Source organism: Lagopus muta, chromosome 11 (assembly GCF_023343835.1).
Source record: "Lagopus muta isolate bLagMut1 chromosome 11, bLagMut1 primary, whole genome shotgun sequence".
In the NCBI taxonomy this organism is placed as follows: Eukaryota; Metazoa; Chordata; class Aves; order Galliformes; family Phasianidae; genus Lagopus; species Lagopus muta.
Genome location: NC_064443.1, coordinates 16,885,337 through 16,903,828, shown reverse-complemented (window position 1 = coordinate 16,903,828; position 18,492 = coordinate 16,885,337). Strand labels below are relative to the sequence as shown.

General features: G+C 40.9%; 1 protein-coding gene across 2 annotated transcripts in view; it reads left to right on the top strand.

Annotated features, from left to right (window-relative positions):
- Positions 1-18,492, top strand: part of CNTN3 (contactin 3) — a 125,013-nt gene that overhangs the window by 49,472 nt on the left and 57,049 nt on the right. For both annotated transcript variants that reach the window (XM_048957803.1, XM_048957805.1), the window contains exon 2: positions 4,251-4,384. In XM_048957803.1, the coding sequence (XP_048813760.1) occupies positions 4,330-4,384 (55 nt within the window). In that variant the 5' untranslated portion in view covers positions 4,251-4,329. The remainder of the gene's footprint in view (positions 1-4,250; positions 4,385-18,492) is intronic.

Sequence of the window (18,492 nt, the reverse complement as noted above, 5' to 3'; positions counted from 1 at the left end):
TGCAACTGGAAGTCGATAAATAGAGTAAGATCAGAAGTTGTAAAACTCTGCAGAACGGTCGCTGCTACTTTTCTTCTGAGCTTTTGTAAATTCATTTTGTTAGAAATATCTGCGGTGCTTTTAATTAAGCCTCTGCTAATGACGCACTGCAGATGGCTTTAATCCTACCTAGGGCTTGTTAATAGCAGAGTTCCTCTGAAAACTTTCCTGCTCATCTTTCTATTCTTACAGCCCAGCTTCATCAGGATGATTTGTCTATTGCTGATATCCCTATAGGGACAGGGAGGCTGAGTGAGAGCCACAGGCAGCCTAACAACCGCTAGGAGCCTGCAAAGGCTGCTCGTTAATGAGTGGCGCTCCCATGCAGCGTTGGAACCAAGATCTAATGAGCCCCCAAAGGAGCCGGGCCGATCGCAGTTTTCCTTGGAGCACCGTTTCCAACTTTTCTTTGGAACAAGTCATTGTATTGCTTAGTAGGGGTTTTAACTGTATTTTGTCATGCTTCTTAGCTTTTAATTGGTTAATTCTTATGTATCCAGAGTCTAATTCAGGTGTTTTAGATGGATTTTCGTGTGGTGCCAGTAGTGGCTCAATAGTACTTGTAGTGCATCTCAGCTTTTCAAAGCCTTGCCATCCTCAATGTGAAATTACTCAGAATCACTAAACCCAATGTCGTGTGGAATTAAAGAATGTGAAAGGAGGAATAATCTTGAACAGCAAGTGCTCTCATAGTGAGATCTGCTGAGCTGCCAGATAGCCTTCATGGTGCTCTGTAAGGTGAGGCTCTGCTAAGCACTGCTCAGCAGGCTGCCACCAAAATACATCAGCAGGTCTTTGTGAGCTGGCGTGGATCTTGCTTATCCCTTCAAATACTCAGATTGCAAATGCTGTTGCTTTCTTATATGATCTTTGTGGAGGATCCCCATCATAGACTCATAGAATGGCTTGGGTTGAATGGGACCTCAAGGGTCATCAACCTCAACTCCCTGCCACAGGCAGGGCCACCAACCTCCACATTTAATACTGCACCTTGTGTAGCAGAGAAGTACAGGGAATGGACTCTTAGCACTTCAGCTGCAGATAGAAGCTCAAGTGGATTTCAATATAGAGATTGCCAACTTTGACACTGGATGAAATCAGCTTTAAATTATTATTTATACATGTGTTCATCCCTTTTGTTTCTTGTTTGTCTCAGCAAACTGATCCCAGCTCTGGGCTACTTTGGTATCAAAGGAAAGCCTAGGGAACAGGAATATTGTAGGAAGACTAGCTTGTTAAATTATGTGCAAATGGAGGATTTTCATAGTGGTTTTTGTTGTATTTCGTTTGGGTTTTAAAAAGACCAAAAATGTTGAATCTTTGAATCTGTGACTTTTTCACTGTGTGTGGTAAATACACCTTTACTTTTCCATGGCTACACTTTCATCCATCACTGGTTCTTGTCAGTCTTACAATGTGAGCTACAAGAGGTAGAGACTTGATTAAATGATACGGAAGATTGAGAGCCCACCATGTGGGTATTTTTCATTGAAACAGAGTGTACTGGTTGATTTTTACCACTAGTAATTGCATTTTGAGGGAAATGAGAAATGGATGTTTTCAATTTATTTTATTTTATTTATTTTTTTTTTTGAAACGATGTGGCTACTTGAAATTGCTGAGGGATGATTCTCATTAGTCTGTGCCTCTCATTTGTATGATGCTGTGTGGAGATGACTTTAACTAGAACGTTAATATCATAATTTATCAAGATGAAATTTCCTTTTTTTCTTGTCAAAGATCACAAATCTTCCTGTTGAAAGTTTATATTGGGTTCTCAAGCAGGTCTGAGAAGTTCAAATGCTGTAGGTAAATAAAAATCCCCCCTTCGGAGAATTACTGCTTTTTGACTGCTGTACTCAGGGTTGTAAGAATTGAGGTCACTGCATAAGATTGCTGATCCTAAACCTCTTCCAGACTCTGTTTCTCCCAGACCTGCTTGTCCATCAATTGCTGTGCTATGTGGTGTGTTGGTATGTGGGTTGTGAAAAGCTAATTTCGAAGGAGGAAAAGTTGAAACTTTGAATGTATGTTTGTGCTTTCATCTTGTGCCATCTGTTTGGCTGCTGGTGTTTTCTTGTTATCCTGTAGTTGAACTAGTGAGAACTTGCTTGTCTCTGAAACACAAACATATAATGAAGTCTGTTTTTTTTTTTTTTCCTGGTATGTTTGCACCCATTTCCTAGGTTTGCATTCTTGATGGTTTGCAGCAATCAACTTCTTGTGAAAATAGTGCTCTTATAGGAAGAAAGTTTCTCGTTTTCCAAAATAGAGGCAGATTTCCTCTGCATGCTCTTTTGGTAGTGGAACCAAACGCTCAGATACTGAAGCTGCTGCTTACCTTTATCCTTCTGGATGATTGCATACAATGTACCAGAGCTCTGCCCAAGTGATTGAAGTCCTGTTAATTCCAAAAGCACCAAAATGCCTTTGTTGAAGCCAAATGTGCTACAGCCCTGTACCTCTTGACCCCAGGGCATGTTGGATAAGGAACAGAGCTTCCTCTGGAAAGCCCTCAGCAAACATACAGTGCAGATAGAGCCCAGCAGCTTATGCTAGCACTGTTTCATCAGTATATCACAGTGTCACTGTGCAGTACTTGTTAATACTAGTCAATAAATTATAGAGGATACTGCAGAAACAATATGCAAAACGCAGCAGTCCTGAGGCTTCCTAGCTCTGATGCTTTGGGATTTCTTTCAGAACTTAGTTCTTGGGTTGTGTAAGGTACTTCTTTCTCAGCAGATTGTGGCCATTTCTTAGGTTGTCGTGAGAAGGAGCAGGTGTGAGGTAAACTCTCTTGTCACACAAGTGCTTCAGGGTTTTGGCTTTAGCACAGAAGAAAAGGAAAAAGCATGTTCATGTCACACAGCTGTCACTTGAGCGAAACCTGAGCAAAGCCAGGTCCCGGGGGTCACATCTGCTGGAGGATGCTCCAAGCCAAGTCAGGCTGTTGCTCGTTCTGCATGCAGCCTGTCTGCTGTGTGCACTTCTCTACGTGCTCTCAGATGTGTCCCCAGTATGAAGTGGGCAGGGGGTGGTGTTGGGCAGTATGAGAACCACCGTTCCTTGTGCTGTGATGCTGTGGATGGGGTGGGGATGAGGATGCAATCCTCAGCTGAGGATAATCCTCTGTGTGATTGCCTTTCTGAGGTGCTTAGCTTGAAATGCAAACACGACATTCACAGAAGTATGAGAAAATTTTCACTGTAATGTGAAACACACCAGAGAGAAGAACAAACAACAAAACGTGTTCAGGCTTAGCAGATTGGCACCTCGAAATTAAGGGCTGTCTTTTTTGCCCTTAATATTTCAGTGTGTTGATTCGTCACCTCAGTGCCGGGGGGAGTGATTTGATGTAGGTCTGATCTGTATGCTGCAGAACCTCCAACTTTGCCTATTCACTGTTCTTATGGGGAAAAAAGGGATGCTGTGGAAGTGATGCTCACAGTGTAGAGGGCACAATTGTCACACAATTTTAAAAAATGTATTGCACAGCTTGTGTAGGAAAAAATGAAAGTAAAATAAGAACAGTGTACCCCACACATAGAGCATGGCAAATTCTTTGTCATTTCTCCAGTAACGAAGGTAGAAATGGAAGCTAACAAATTATTTCACAGTTTATCACTGCACCTGATGCACTTCAGTGCCACATGCTGAGATTCTATTTTTTTTATTCTATTTTGAAATTATTTTTGGTTGCTGCATCTTCCTTTTCAGACTTCTGTAATACTGTTATGTACATCAAGCACAGGTCTGGAATAGTAAAACAGTAAGAAGAGGGGAGAGTGGATGTGACTTCAATCAAATTGGTTACTGCACGTGTTCAGGTTGTTGTCAGTGTGGTGTATAGAAAGCAAGGAGGATGAAAGCTGTTCTTTAACAGCTGTTTGACTTCCAACTGCTGTATTGTGTGTGATTGCACCTCATGTATTCTCTCTCCTTTTAAAACTTAAAATTTGTTTCTTACAAATAAATGGATGTGGGCAACTAGAAAATTGGTGTGCTTGTCAGCTGTGCTCCTGCTGGATTACCTAATTTGTGACACTCTGTAGCCATACATGTGTATTTCTCTTTGGGGCTCAGTTATAGGAAAACTGAGGCATTGCAGAGCATCTGTCCATTTTCTATTTGTTAAAACATGCATTTACAATGAAGGCAGTTCTTAAGTTTGAAGTTGGTGATCGTCCTGCTATTTGTTCTTTTAACAGGTAAAACCTTGCACATGGAAGACTAAATGTGTGGTTCACCTGAAACAGAGCCAAAGTTACTGAATTGAGGCAACTGAAGATGCTGCTGCTGTGGAAACAGCTGTTCCTGGTATCACTCGTTGGCTGTCTTGGAGGTACCAAACTACAGTACTGCATGCTAAACTAATTTCAAATACTAAGAGTGAATTAATTAAAATAACTTCTCAGAAGTTACTCAAAAGAGCCCTGCCAGAAGAAGATATTTGACAGCATTAGAGATGCCATTGGTAACGCATGCATTGTGGATACAGTGATGTAATAACTTCAGGATGTGTTTCTGTTTAAATGGAGACTTTAAATTCTTGCTGTTGCTGGGGGTGATTGCTACAGCTTTTGTCAAAGCTTCATTTACTGTAGAATGGGTTTATTTGTGAGGAGCACTGCTGTTATCACTGCACCAATCAGCAGTCCAGAGATTTGCTTTCCCACTCTGCCGGACGATACCCTTCTAGTTTTTAGTGCTGGAAAGCTGTGCTGCCTTTCAGGTCCCCTTATGCCCTGTTGTCTCATTCGAGACGTTGCTCCCTAGCTTCCTGAGATCACTGCTCAGAGCAACAGGAGATGTCCCAGACTAGTTTTGGTGGTTGTTCAACACATGGTTTGCTTGCCCATCCCTAATGATGCCACTGTGTGTGTGAGGGGGAAGGAGGAGGTGCCTATGCTGTCCTCAGTGGTGATTTGTGCTGGTGATTTCTGTGTATGATGGCACCATCAAGGTTGCAAAGAGCAGACGTAACTGGTGGGGCCCAGATTACCAAAATGCTCTTCAGTAAGTCACTGCCACCTTGATGATTTTATTTCCTGTCATGGTAGCACTTTTGTGCTACCAATGAGGGAAGCCTTTTGTTGTTCTAGTTCATCTCATTTGATAAAGGTCTGGAAAGTTCTTGAGCATGCGAAGCAAACAGAAAGAAATTTCCTCGTAGTGCATCTCTTTGCTGCATAGAAGGGGCTGGCTGTAGGCTGGAGGACAGACTGGAAAGCAGTGATCAGTGCTGTCAGAGATCTTGAGCTGATAGGTCTGTTCCTTGAGGGATTTTCTCCCTGTGAATGTGATGACGCCTGTTCTTCATCAGGCCTGTGTGGAAGGTTGCTCTGAAGTGTGAGCTGAACTGGCTGTTTGAAGTTGAAGGTATTTGGAGTGATTTGAGAGGAGGGAGGATAGCATGTATGTGTGCGCTTTAATTGAAACAAGCAAATATTGCTCTGCATGTGAAATAGCTCATGGTGTGGACTACAGTCAGGGTCTGTTGTGAGCAGTTGCATGTTTCTTTGCAACAACTTCAGTGAGGGGATGCAGAGGGTTTGCAGTGAGGTGGGCAGACCATGGAGGTACAGCAGTGTGCTGTGCAGCCTCTGTTCTCACCTCTCCCCTTCTGTACCTGCACCCTGTGCTCATGCTTTGACTGCCCTCACAATGAGTGGTTCCCCATTTTGAATACAACTGAAAGAGATTTGCAGATTTCATCCCTAAGTGTGGGTCCAGAGGGCCAGAGATGGTTCAGTGATCTGACATACCTCCCTGTAATCTGAAAGGAACTAATATGGTCTCTATCAAATGCAAACACTTGTTCTCAGAGAAATAGAATTCCAGGAGAATTAAAGATGGGATTTTTTTTGTTTTGCTGCTACTTTGTGGTTTGTTTTCTGGAAGAGATATTGGATGTTTCTGACATTGAAACAATCTTATGAGATTTGCACAAAGTTACAGTTTAAAATTGAAGGGTTTTGCTTAATTCTCCTTTGAACTGCTGGGAGCAGGTTGTTTATAAGCAGACCCAGTCTTGCTGCTGCTCCTAGGCTTTCCCCATGTCTGTATGTCCAGTGCTATGCCAAGCAAAGATGTGGTTCACAGACAAGGAGAGACAGCGAGGGAGAGAGCAGCAGGGGCTTGTTTCCCTACAGGTCTATAGGCACTGTTTTATGGCACTGCTCTGTGCCACTTGTTCTTCCTGCTCTTCTTCTTTAACAGTGAATGCATGCAGCAACAGTCCTTCTCCAGGCCAGAAAGTGAGGGTGTGAACAACCTGAGTTAGCTAAAAAGTGCAGCTGTATTGGCCAGGGTTGGGCCTCCCCTTGGGCTGCATCTGGAAATACTTCAAGATAGAAATGTGTGTGCAGACTTGGAACGATTTGAAGGATGCACGTCCGCTTTCTGCATTGCCTACTGCTGTGTCTTTGGCAACACTGGTGAATTACTTGCAAGGCCAATCAACCACTCCAATATCTGAATAAGCACAATTTGACATTATAGGTGTCAGCAAAGCAGTTTGGTTTTGTAGAATATGCGTATGCATTTCTGAATCTTACGTGCAGCTTTGGAGTTTTGCTAACTGCTCAGTACAGTCATTATTCAACAAAAGAAATTTCAAGTAATTAGCTGATGTAATGAACGATCTGGGGAGTGAGGCTAGAACAACAAATACAATTAGCTATCTAAATATTATTTTAAGTGTAGTCTCACTGATTTTGACCTGCTAGGTATTGGTTTTTGCTAGGTTTACAGTACAGTACTTCTGAGTATGAATATCTTTTGTGACTTAAATCACAAATATCATTTCAAGTAGAACAAAAGCTTTCAGTATCTTCATGGTTATGTTGATGTTAAATGAGTACTGATGCTATAAACAACAACAAAGCCTGATTTTTTAATCTGCTAAACCTATTTATTTCTTTAAGCTTTTCATGTGATAGTAGTCTTTTATCTTTCTAACCATATAACCTGATTTTTCTGTAGTTTTTCATTTATAGAATGTAATACCTATCCTTTGAATCGTAGCAAATATCTGAAACACAAACAGTATAAAAAGGGAAAACCAAAATCCAATATTTAATTCACAGATAACGTGGAGTAAAGGGTTCCTTTTCAAAAGAACAATCATTTTACTCTAATTAAACTCTTGCTATCTTTAATTGCAAAGCTTGTGAATCTTCTGGGCTGTGTTGAATTCAAATATGCTCTGTATTTTTTAATTTTTAAAAACGGAGATGATAAAGGAAATCAGTTCAGACCGAGGAGGATCTGCTGACCCTTGCTTGGCACAGGGTTTCCATACAGAATGTGATAAGGAGCAAGCTGTAGGCATGGCCAGTTGGAGTCTTGCAAACAGACACATGGAGTATGGACTGCAGGGTCTGTGGAACTGCTGCAGTGATGCCCTCAGACCTGCACTGAGAGCAGTTTGACCTTGATGGTGGTTCATGTGCAGAGGTACGTAACCTCCTTCAGGAAGCATGAAAGGTTTTTTCGCTCATCTGTTTAAAGGCTTTTCTGACCTTTAATCTTTCTTGTATTTTTTATTGCATGTCACCTCAGTTCTTTTCAGTCATGTTTTAAAGCAACTTAGATGAAAGCAGGTTTTGTTTCTGCTGCTTGTGAGGAATGGTAGTCTTGAAGACACAGCGTGAATGTTGCAATTTTATGTTAAATCATGTCAACACCAGATGTACCAGATGAGTTCCTGGGAGAAGAAGGGAGGGGGAAGAAAAACACCACCAAAAAAAAAGCAGCAGAAGTAAACGTGTGTTCTGTGTAAGTGTAATTGCAGAAAGGAATGCTGTATGAAAGGAATTACGTTAGCTGCAGATTGTTCTGTTTGCATATCTCAGATTGGCATTGAGTGTTGTGGAGCTTGCAAAGCGAATGTCAGAGCTAATAGTAAAATGTTTGTTATTGAGATGACTAGTCTACTTGTAAAATTAATTTGCAATGACCATTGCAGTGACAAGGAAAAAGCTGGTAATATTTTGAAGGGCCTGTGCTTCTGATTTTGTGTAAGACTGTATTTGTTCATCCTACTAGCCTTGCTTTGTACCCATTGCAGGTTGTATCTCTCCAGTATTTCCCAAATGTTAGCTGAGTAGCACTGGGGAGCTGGTGGATTGGAGAACAAACAAGAAGTGAAGCAAAAAACGTATTTAATTCTAACGTTACCTTTTTGCTTAAATGGCTTGAATGTTATTAACAGAGCTTTGGAGCAGTAAACTCTTAAAATCTACCCAAGAATCATGCAGTTCAGTTGTTTCAGGACCAGTTTCAGTGAGAGCACTCTGTAAACATGAAGCAAGTTGTAAACAGTTTGGAGGATATTACTTTTAAGCTATCATCAAGACAGATCAGCAGGTATTCTAACTTGCTATAGAAAACGATTTTTCTTATGTTCTTCCAAAACCTACCTGCAATTTAATGTTAGGAAATAACAGCTTTGGAAATGGAGATGTTGCTGATCTTGACTTACAAGTCTTGACGTTCTCTGTCCTTACAGATAAGGTATTTCATACTAGGTTCTTATTGCAGTGTGCTGTATGGAATTGCTTTCAGTTTATCCTATGTGAATCTTCAGTTTATCAAAGTGGGGATGTTGAGAATATCTAATGGAATGGGGGGAAAAGAATAAGGCCCTTGAGGTTTTGCTTATTGGACTGTGTTTGTATTTGTATAGCTAATGATCCTGTAGTCTTTTTGACTGTGTACCTTAGGGATAAGAAGGTGATGATTCAGCATTACATAGTATGTCAAGTTTCAAACAAGGGAGAAGAATGTCTGCTTTGTGTTCCTTCCAACTCAAGCCATTCTGTAATTCTGTGAACTTCTAAAAAATATGCTTTATTATCGTTATTAAACTACTCTGAAGAACAAGCTGAAAAATGAGTAGAAAACTCAAAAGAAAAAAAAAAATCAGCAAAAGCATAAAAAACAGACAAGAGCAATTCCCAGAATCACTGGGGTTGTAGGCTGAGAGAGATCTCTGGTGGTTGTCTCTTCAGACCAGTGAGAGTGCTGAGCTGAGTGGTGCACTGGTAGAGTTGTGAATCCTTTCCCAGAGCATGATGGCTTTTCCTGACTCTCCTGGGCATTTTCCCAAGTGAAATGACCATTTCCCTGCCCCCAGTGCAGTCCCTTCAGGCATCATCCTCTCAAGCACCTGAATGTGCTCCAACACAGAAACGCGATGTTTTCTGCACAGAACTACTGTTCTTGCACTAGTGAAGATACACAGTGCTAAGATGACCGTGTCAGGCAGGCTGTACTTTCCAGTGAAGCATTGGAGCGTTAGGAAAAACAAACCTCTTGTCAATGGTGATGTGTTACACCTGAGTTTGAAACTCCACTGGAAAATGAAATAGGAAAAGGTAGGAAAGCAGAATGCAAGGAGAACTGATTAACGTTCTTTCTCTATCCAGTCTTAAAAGTGCATGGCTGGAGCATTGATCATATTTTCCAGATGTTCAGGTCATTCTCAGTGTGTCTTAAATAATGACCTGCCAGGAGAAAAAAAAAAGTATGTAGTTTAACATATAAAAACCATTTGGGCATTGAAGTCCTTTACAGCATAGTCTGTTAACAGGGAGACTTTTTCTGTTAACTTATATCCCATCTGCATTTTAAACCAGATCATATTATTATTGCTTTCATGCCAATTCAGGTGTTTCCATTGTTTTCACTTCCATTTTTCCTGTTTCTTTAGTCAGCCTAACTCTTAGAGGGGAACTTGGTTAAACTGCCAGACTCCACAGTGTTGTGCATCGGACCCACTGCTCTCCTCTTTGGTGGTATTAAGTTTAGGAGGCTTACAAAATTAGAAGGTGTGGTTCTCTTTTACTCCCAAGAGGGATAGAAACAAACCTTCTGTTTTCTTCCTAGTGAAGGCTCCTTGGACACTGGCAGAGTGGCAGCTATATACCTTCCCTGTGCACAGATAATGCTTTTCCTTGAAGTTATTAGTAACTTCCAGTCATTTTGATAGTCTCTGGGGGGTTTCTGTATGGGTGAGAATCTATTAGAAGAAAAGCCATCATCATTTAATACTGTGACATTCTTCTTGTTAGAATTTGTTTTTCATTAAAAATTACAGTAGTCACAGAACCAGCCTATTTCTCAATGAGCAGATTTTTGCATATTAATTGCAATACTTTTGTACATTACACATGCACAGTCATAGGGTTAAGAATGCATCTATTCCAGTAGTAACTCAGAGAATTGTTTATCTTGGAGTCCTTGTATATTGCTAAGAGGATTGGTTACACTGATAGGAAATACTTGTTTGCTTATTGAATTAAAAAATGAGGAGCTAATCTCAGAGTTGTGATTTTCAAAGTTCTGATGTCATGAGCACTTTATACAGTTCTGGTAACAGAAAACAGAATTACTGCTGTAAATCTGGAAAGGCCCCACTCTAAATATTTCTTTGCACTTAAAACCAACATACCATCAAGCCTAATTACCCCCCTGTTATGGTGAGCAAGGGATCCAGCGAGCAGCCTGGCATGTAAACTCCAGAGCCAAGATATTTGCCCTGCTGCAGGCATTTTGCCTTCCACTTATAAAATGACAGATGGTGGTAGCTTACTGAAGACTCAGTTTCACCTCTTGAGATGAATCAGAGCAGATCTTGCTTCCTCTTTCTTTCTGCAAGTCTTGTTTTTAATACGAATGCTGTCTTGTACGCTCAGTGCTGTGAGCTTTTCCAATTTTAGCTTAATGATGGAGCACACTCTTGTTAAGAATGACTTTTTGGAGATCTTCTTCATTCTTTGGCCTTACTCAAGAAGACAGGGAGCAGAAACAGCGATGCTAAGCCATTCACTTTGAATTAAGAGAGGGAATAAATATATTCCCCTTAGCCACAGTCATCTTTTTTTCTTCCTAGCTGTATATAAAACTGAGCCAAGTCGGTGAAAAGGCTGTTGCCTTTTTGACTTAGTGGACTTTCTCTGTGTTCACTGGGTTTACACATGTCTGCATTTCAGTGGTGAGCATGTTCCATCAGATACAGTGTGTAGTTCCATAAGAGTAGATAATGCTGTGATACTGAAACACTTCTCAGAGAGACCTTAACATTTCTACTTCATGCTCTGAGCTGAAGAACACTTTCTCTTGAAAAACAGCTACTTCTTGCTGTAGATGCTGTCTGAGTTTTAAAATTGAACCCTCACCTCCAACCAGTTGATGTCATTTCAGCATGACAAATGCTGTTCTTGTATTTAGTAATTAAACTCATCACGGATTTTTATGATGTTTGAACGGAGAACTTTTGGCCACTGGCAGTTTTAAATTTTGTGTAACTTACTGAGGTGTTGAGGTGCTTTTTTCTGCAGTAAAACTGTAGTGTTGTAAATATCATAGAGCATAAAGGCTGTGCATCTGTGTTTATACACTCCTGTCTTGTGCAGTTTTGATAAGAGTTGGTGATCGCTTCCATTGCCTTGGTGCTTCTGTTTGCTGTGTCCCTCGTGGATAGATCATTATGCTGTGCATGTTAGTTGTCATCTGACTTCAGTTGCAGTTGCCTTGGGGAAGGAACCTTCTGAAGGTAGATAACCTGTCCTTAAACAGCGTGTGATGTGCTTGTCATGTTTGCTTAATCTTTGTTGGCTAAACAACAGCTGTCATTGGCTGCTGTTAAAAAATAAATGATGACCAGGATGGATGAGTGATCTCATCTATTTGATTGATTCCTTGTATTTTGGGTAATACTTCACTCTTTCTTACCTGCATAACCTGTCTGGTGCATAAGCTCCTTGCTTTGGGAAGGCTGGAGATCTGCAGGTTAGACAGTCTATAGAAATACCAAACCAGAGGAGGGGGGAACTGTTTTCTCTGCTAATGAAAAGACAGAAATCAATAGGGAGGGAGCACTGGGGAGAAAGATTTCCAGTAGAAGGTCACTGTGCTGAATGCAAGCTGTATCAGCCCCTTGGGAAGCTGAGAACAGGATGATGGGATGGAGGAACGTCTTAGAACAGTTGTGAGCAATGGTTGGGAAAGCAGGGAAGTACTCAGAGTTTGAAATCTAAAGCTGAATAATGTGACAGATGTTCAGGAAAACAACAGAGCTGCGAAAAAAAATACTTTTATTATTATAATTATTAGAAAAAGCCTTCCAGAAGAAACTGCTGCAATTTTGATGTTCTTAATGACCGTGCTGAAAATGAACGTTTGCAGATTTTTATTTTTTTGGTAATGTTGCATTGCTGCCAGCCTCTTGCTAAAAGCACGATTATTGTGGGGGAGCACAATTATCCTTGTTTAATAACAAATGGGAGAATGTTAGCCTTTAACTTCTCCAATGCGTTCATCGGGGATCAGAACGCAGTTTACTCTCTTTGTTTATAGGATAAAATAACACGAGGTCGTAAAGCCAAAACCTAACCTCAACCTTATTGCTGTGCATGCTTGAAAATCTAAGGAAATGAAGACTCGCTTATTGCTGAGTGATTAGTACCATCAGAAGTTACTGATGCTAAAAGGAATTAAACTTCGTAACTACAAGCAGAATATTAAGAAATGGCAGTTTTATGTAGTGGAATGGGTTTTTTTTCTTCCTGGGTAGAACAGTTCTGACTTCATTGTCTAGTTTTTAGAAGTCTTGAAGGCAAGTCAAAAACATTTCAAACATATGCCATTTGGCAGGAAAGCAGACCTTTCTCTACACTGGGGCTGCTTTCTGTCTTGGAAGAGAAGGCAGAACATCATTTTAACATGACACCTAAGTGAATGCATTTTGCGCTCAATTATCCTTTACCCTTTAACAGAGCTTCTGAGGGTCAGACTCTCAGGACCAGCGGAGAAGCTTCTGAATGCAGAGATGGTTCTGTTTGAACCAGTCACTGAAAGCAGCTTTAATGTTTTAATCCAACAGAGAAGAGAGACCCTTAGTAAAGTTAGGGTGGTATGGAGTAATATCATGCAATGGTAGCATTATGTTACACTGAAGCTAATTGGATGCTTCACTGCAGTGTGAGATGAGACACCTGGACTACTGCCTTCTTTCTGTTAAAAACTGCTGAGGCCCCAAGCATCCCCTGGGGGTGGGAGTTGTGCCTTGCACCAAGGGCATGAGCTCTGCACAGCAGCCTGTGCCTCTCTGGTGGCCTGCAGCAGGAGGCAGAGGATGGCAGTCGACTGGCTTTTCTCAGTTGTGGTGCAACAAGAAGTTCAGTGTTTGAGACCTGAATTAAAAGCAGCTTAATGTGCATAGCCAAGTTCGATTAGCAGATATTTTATCATGTTACTCATACGGCTGTTTATGACTGCGGAAGCAAACAGGAAAAAAATCTGCAATTAGTTTGGTGTAAGATTCAGTGAAGGATTCTCCCAGGCTTCTTGAGGTGGCAAGTAATGCTGTAGCTGTTAGTAAATAACTGAATTGTCAATTCTGCAGTATTGAAAGTAACAGACAAATAGTGATGAAGTCCTAGGAACAGACAGGATTTGATTCACACTGATGTGAATGTACCCTGATGTAACTCTTGCAGTGGCATCGTAGAGGAGCTTCCAGTCTGCTCATTGGGCATTTTAGGAGGCTGTTACATAGCAAGAAGAGTTACAGCACAAATAAGAAATGGTCTTTTAAAGCTCTGCTGTATGTTGAGGAAAAGTTTTTCAGCTATTTCACTCCAGATTACTTTCTGCTCTTTATGTTGCTGGGGATCATCCATCAGTAGAGAGACTATGAATTGAGGCTCTTAAGGCTTCATCACATTTCTCATTTCTAAGGTTCACTGTGTAAGGAGATCATTTGCCACGTTATTTAATGAGTGTGGGCAGCTATGGGGATATGTAATGAAAGGAAATGGATTTTCCCCACATTCTACCAAATGTAATGAAACATTTATCCTGCATCAGCATTAGACATATAGTAGCATTCTGTGGGAAGACTGACTTCAAAACTGGGGAAGCTCATTTCTTTTCATGATATTTCATGCTAAAAATGCTGGGGGGGGATGGTGGGCCAGCTGTTCCTGCCTTCAGAAATGTATAAGAACTTCCTTTGATTGCAGCTGTGGGAAAACAAAATCAAAATTTACTTCCTAACCTATGCAAAATGTTAGCACAAGCCATAGATGGTAGTTTGAAGACAGAAATTTGTATGGCTGAACTTACTGTTTATGTATGTTTTGTATATAAAATATGAAAGATTCATCTCGCAACAGGATGTACATCTGTAGCACTGATGCAGAGTGGATGGATTTCAGCTTCTAGTCTGTAAGTGCATGATGGTACCCTTGCCATAGAACCGTATTGGAAAACGATAATTCTGATTTTCTTTGGAGTTTTTGAATCTTGATCAGAATTACATTGTTATTCTATAAATAGTGTTTGAAGAGAAAATGAAATCTACATAAAAGCAGAGAGTAAATGAGGGAGAGAAAGCAGTTGTTACAGATCATAACCTTATCAGTTGAGGTGACAGTTTCAATTCCTTTTGAGTTCTCTCCAGTTGTCATCTTTTTTTTTATGTAGGATTTAGTAACAGTTTTTGTCATTTTATTCCCATAGCAACTTTTTTTTTTATTATGAGAATCTGCTTGTCTCCTCTTATCTTACAAAGCATGCACATGAATAACTTGTGGAGGAGTATGGTGAGGAGAGAGACTTTCTGGCACAGAAAACAAGAAGAAGAGTGTTACGGATATATAAATAAAAGAAAAGTATGGACTTCATGGTTTGTGTCCATCACTCCTACCTCAAGCCTTAGCACAGGTGGGCAAGTGAGATTGCGAGCTGCTGAAGGATGGCATCTTGGTGGGCGAGCTGATGGCTATCGTTTTGGCTTAGAAGAGAAAGAAAATATTCAGATTTAAACTTTGTGCTCTGAAAACATGCCCGGTTCTGCACTTGGCACACACACTTTCTCCTCTCCAGCTCCTCCTTAGAACAAGGGTGTGGAAATTCCAAGTTGGTCCTTGAATGGTGGCAAACAGCTCAGCAGCTGGGGGATCTCTGATTGCTGTGTGTCATGAGAACAGGGCCTAAAATCAGGGAGATAACATCAGCTTGTACAAAATGGTTCCTATCCTTTGTGTGTTAGTTGCTACTGCTCTCAATCATAAGGCACTAAATGAGGTTGAAAAAAGAAGCTGTAGCTTCATCGCTGTGTGTCGTCTTCTCATATTAAATATTTCACTTGATTGGACTTAATATAATGAGTGTCTGAACTGAAGCGGCATGGAAGGTAGTGAAGTAAATTGATCCAAATCAAAACTTTTCTTCCACATCTATAACAGAGAGATTTAATTGGCTGTGGCTGTAATCCCTGAAAGCCACAACTTGCTATGAAGCTGTATTTCTGGTTACACCATGTTGAGAATCACTTGTAAATGTCACAGCTCTGTATCTCCTTGCTGTACTGTTCAGGCTCTGATCTGCTGCCAGCCTGCCCACTTTGCCTCCTGATGTTTGCTGTCAGTGCAGCTACTTGCTGAGCAGGTATTAACACCAACTTGATGAAACTTGAGCTATTCCTTTTACATTGCATTGCTCGTGTCTTTATGTTGTATCGAGATATGTTTACATAAATGTTTCTAGTAGAATATGCTGTTGAATGGTAAGGCAGCACAGACTGAGTTATAGGGAGTGTCATTTTATAGCCAAGCAAATTCTCCTTACTTATGAGAAGAGGAGCAGTACCTGTGTTTTATTTTCCTCTTATTACCTCTCTCAGCCCTGCAAAGTGAGAGTTCTTCATTCTTTTTTATGAAACTGTATTTTTTAAGCCCTTGGCTTTTTATTAAGTTGTAGTTAACAATATACTTCTGAGGATTACACCACCCTACACAGAGCAATTTGGCTTCTGCTGGAGATCAATCTGCAGATAGCGCATCTGTCGCTGAGAGATTCTGCTCAGATACCTGCAAAAAGATCTGAGGCCCCACTGCGTTTCTGGGGGGCTTCTCCTGATGGTTGTGTCTCCATCTATTACACTCACTTCGATAGCACTGGGATCGTATTTGTTTTCATGAACAGAACAACAGGTAAGTATTTCTGGGCAGCGTTTTTTCACATGCCCTGATTGTGTTGTCGAATAGTCTGATGCTGAATATATTTATCCATTCGGCTGCTTACTCAGGTGTAATCCCTTGTTCAGCCACATCTATTCATCCACTGAAGGATGTGCACATTGGTACATCATGGCATATTAAAGGTTTACCGCAGCCTGCCACAGCTGTCATCACTTTGACCCCTCAGTAAACCAACAGTCTTCCACATAATTTTGCTTTCATTCAAGTGTAATGCCATTACTGCGGAGGCAGACAGAATGCAATTCTCTGAAGATCTGGTCTCATTCCTTCCTTTTCCAAGGAGGTCAACGTGCTCAAGCGATCGCTGTGCTTTCTTTTTTCACTCTTTGTTGCTGCAGGAAGAACAAAAAAGAAAGCAGACTGAATGGTCTGTTTGCATTACATTGAGGGGATAAAGTGGAAGGGTGGACTCACCACTTGGATAAAGGCCTCTTTAACAACATCCATTCCAAACATCTTCGTTTGTTTCCTTAGCACTTTCATTTTTTAGCTTTTTCCTACACAGTTGTACAGATTATTATTTTTTATTATTTTTTTATTTCATTATTATTTTTTTCTAATGCCATTTACTACAGAAGTAAGCAAGTCGAAATCAGCTAAATCACAATCAGATGTTAATGTTGTATGGAAATGACCTCAGTTAAATCATACGATCACAGAATGGCCTGGGTTGAAAAGGACCACAATGATCATCTAGTTTCAAATCAGTGCATTTACAAGGGGTACCACTTCAAAAACAAACACAACTTTCTCATTCCAGTTCTTAGCTTAATTATGGGACCAAACATACTTCCACAGTTTTTACTGACTCCATTACAAGGTTGATGTCCATTGCTTCTCACATCTCAGTGTCCATTAGAAGATGTAGGACTGCAGGCTGGAAAAGCACTGCCGTGTGTTGCAGCTGGTTTTGATTGAGAGCAAGGCACTTGAGCACACCACAGGACTTGTCTGCCACGCACCCTGAATTTCACTGATGTGTAGAGATATAAGGTGTCAAAATAGATCAAGTTAGAGTGAATTCTTATCACAAAACATTGCTTTCTGTAATGAATTTAATTTATTCAGAGTCATGCTTGCAAGGTTCTCCTATTCTTTCTCCAGACAATGAAGTATCAGATAGCAGTTCATTTTGAGCAAGACCAAGTGCAGTTTTATCACCTATTTACCTCTTTCTTTAATTGCTGAAGGATCATTGTTCGTGCCTTTGCAAATCAAAATGTGGAATTTGTTACCCACGAGAGGATTAAACTTCTTGATTTAAGTGCTATATCTGGGTCAGAGCAATGATTAATATTGAACACGAGGATCTGTAACCAAACTGACGCCCTGGTGCTCATCCCAAAAAAGGCTATTCTGATTTATGAAGGTGTATGAGAGGCAGAGGTACATGTGTCACAAAGCAGATGAAATTTTTGCTTAATAACAGTCAGCAGATCTTGTCTTCAGTTCCAGTCAGGCTGATTAGCATGTGTTTGTGTGGTGGGTAGGAACAGAGCAGCTCTTTGGTGGGATGAAAGGTGGTGTTTACAGCACTTAGATTAGATGCCCACTGCAAGGCATGAAGGTGGCACATGGCTGGTGGCTGCTGCAAAGCCTCTTCTCCTCCTGCTGGGTACTGTCTTGTTTATTCCTGTGGCGTGCATTTGCTTGCTCTAAATGAGTTCTATTGACTCCTGTGAGTCTGTTGATAGTGAGGGTACAAGTGTAAGAAAGTAAGAAAGTTGCTTACAGTGAAAACATTTCAGCTGAGATATGTGGAGCTGTTGCAGGATGTGCAAGTCACCCTCGCTGTATGTGTTAAAGCAGCTCTGAGGATGCTGCTCGGGTTTCCTTGCATGGCCCACTAGGAACACAAAGTTGCTGCTCAGCAAGAGCTGCCGTGCATTCAGTCTGCTGCAGCAAAATAATTTGACTTCTTCCAGTGAGCATTCAGACTCTCAAAAACTAATTAAATACACTCAGTAGTACTTGAGAAAAGGAGAGGTTTCTAGATAAGAAAAGACGTGGCTGCTCTAAAGGCAAGAAGCTGGTAGAAATCATTAACTCTCCATACTGAACTGCTCCAAAATGAGCCAAGCATTCATGTCACTGCGGCATTTCTTTCCCTGTGTACCTTACATGAAGAAAGAAAGACCCCTGTCTAGTTCTTTTCCTACATATGAAGATGTACCATTGGGCATACCCAAATTCTCGATTGGGGCCCGTGCTTTTGCTGTTTGTTGGCATTGCTCTGTGGTGCTCGCTGGGTGGAATCTAGCATGGCCATGCAGAGGAAGAGCTGCTTTGTCTTGTGGTTGGACCCTTGCAGCAAAAAATGAAATCTCTGTGCAAGAACAGGGAAGGGTGAGGGCATTTTACTGTAATGAATGCTGTGATTGTAATCGTAAGGAGTGAA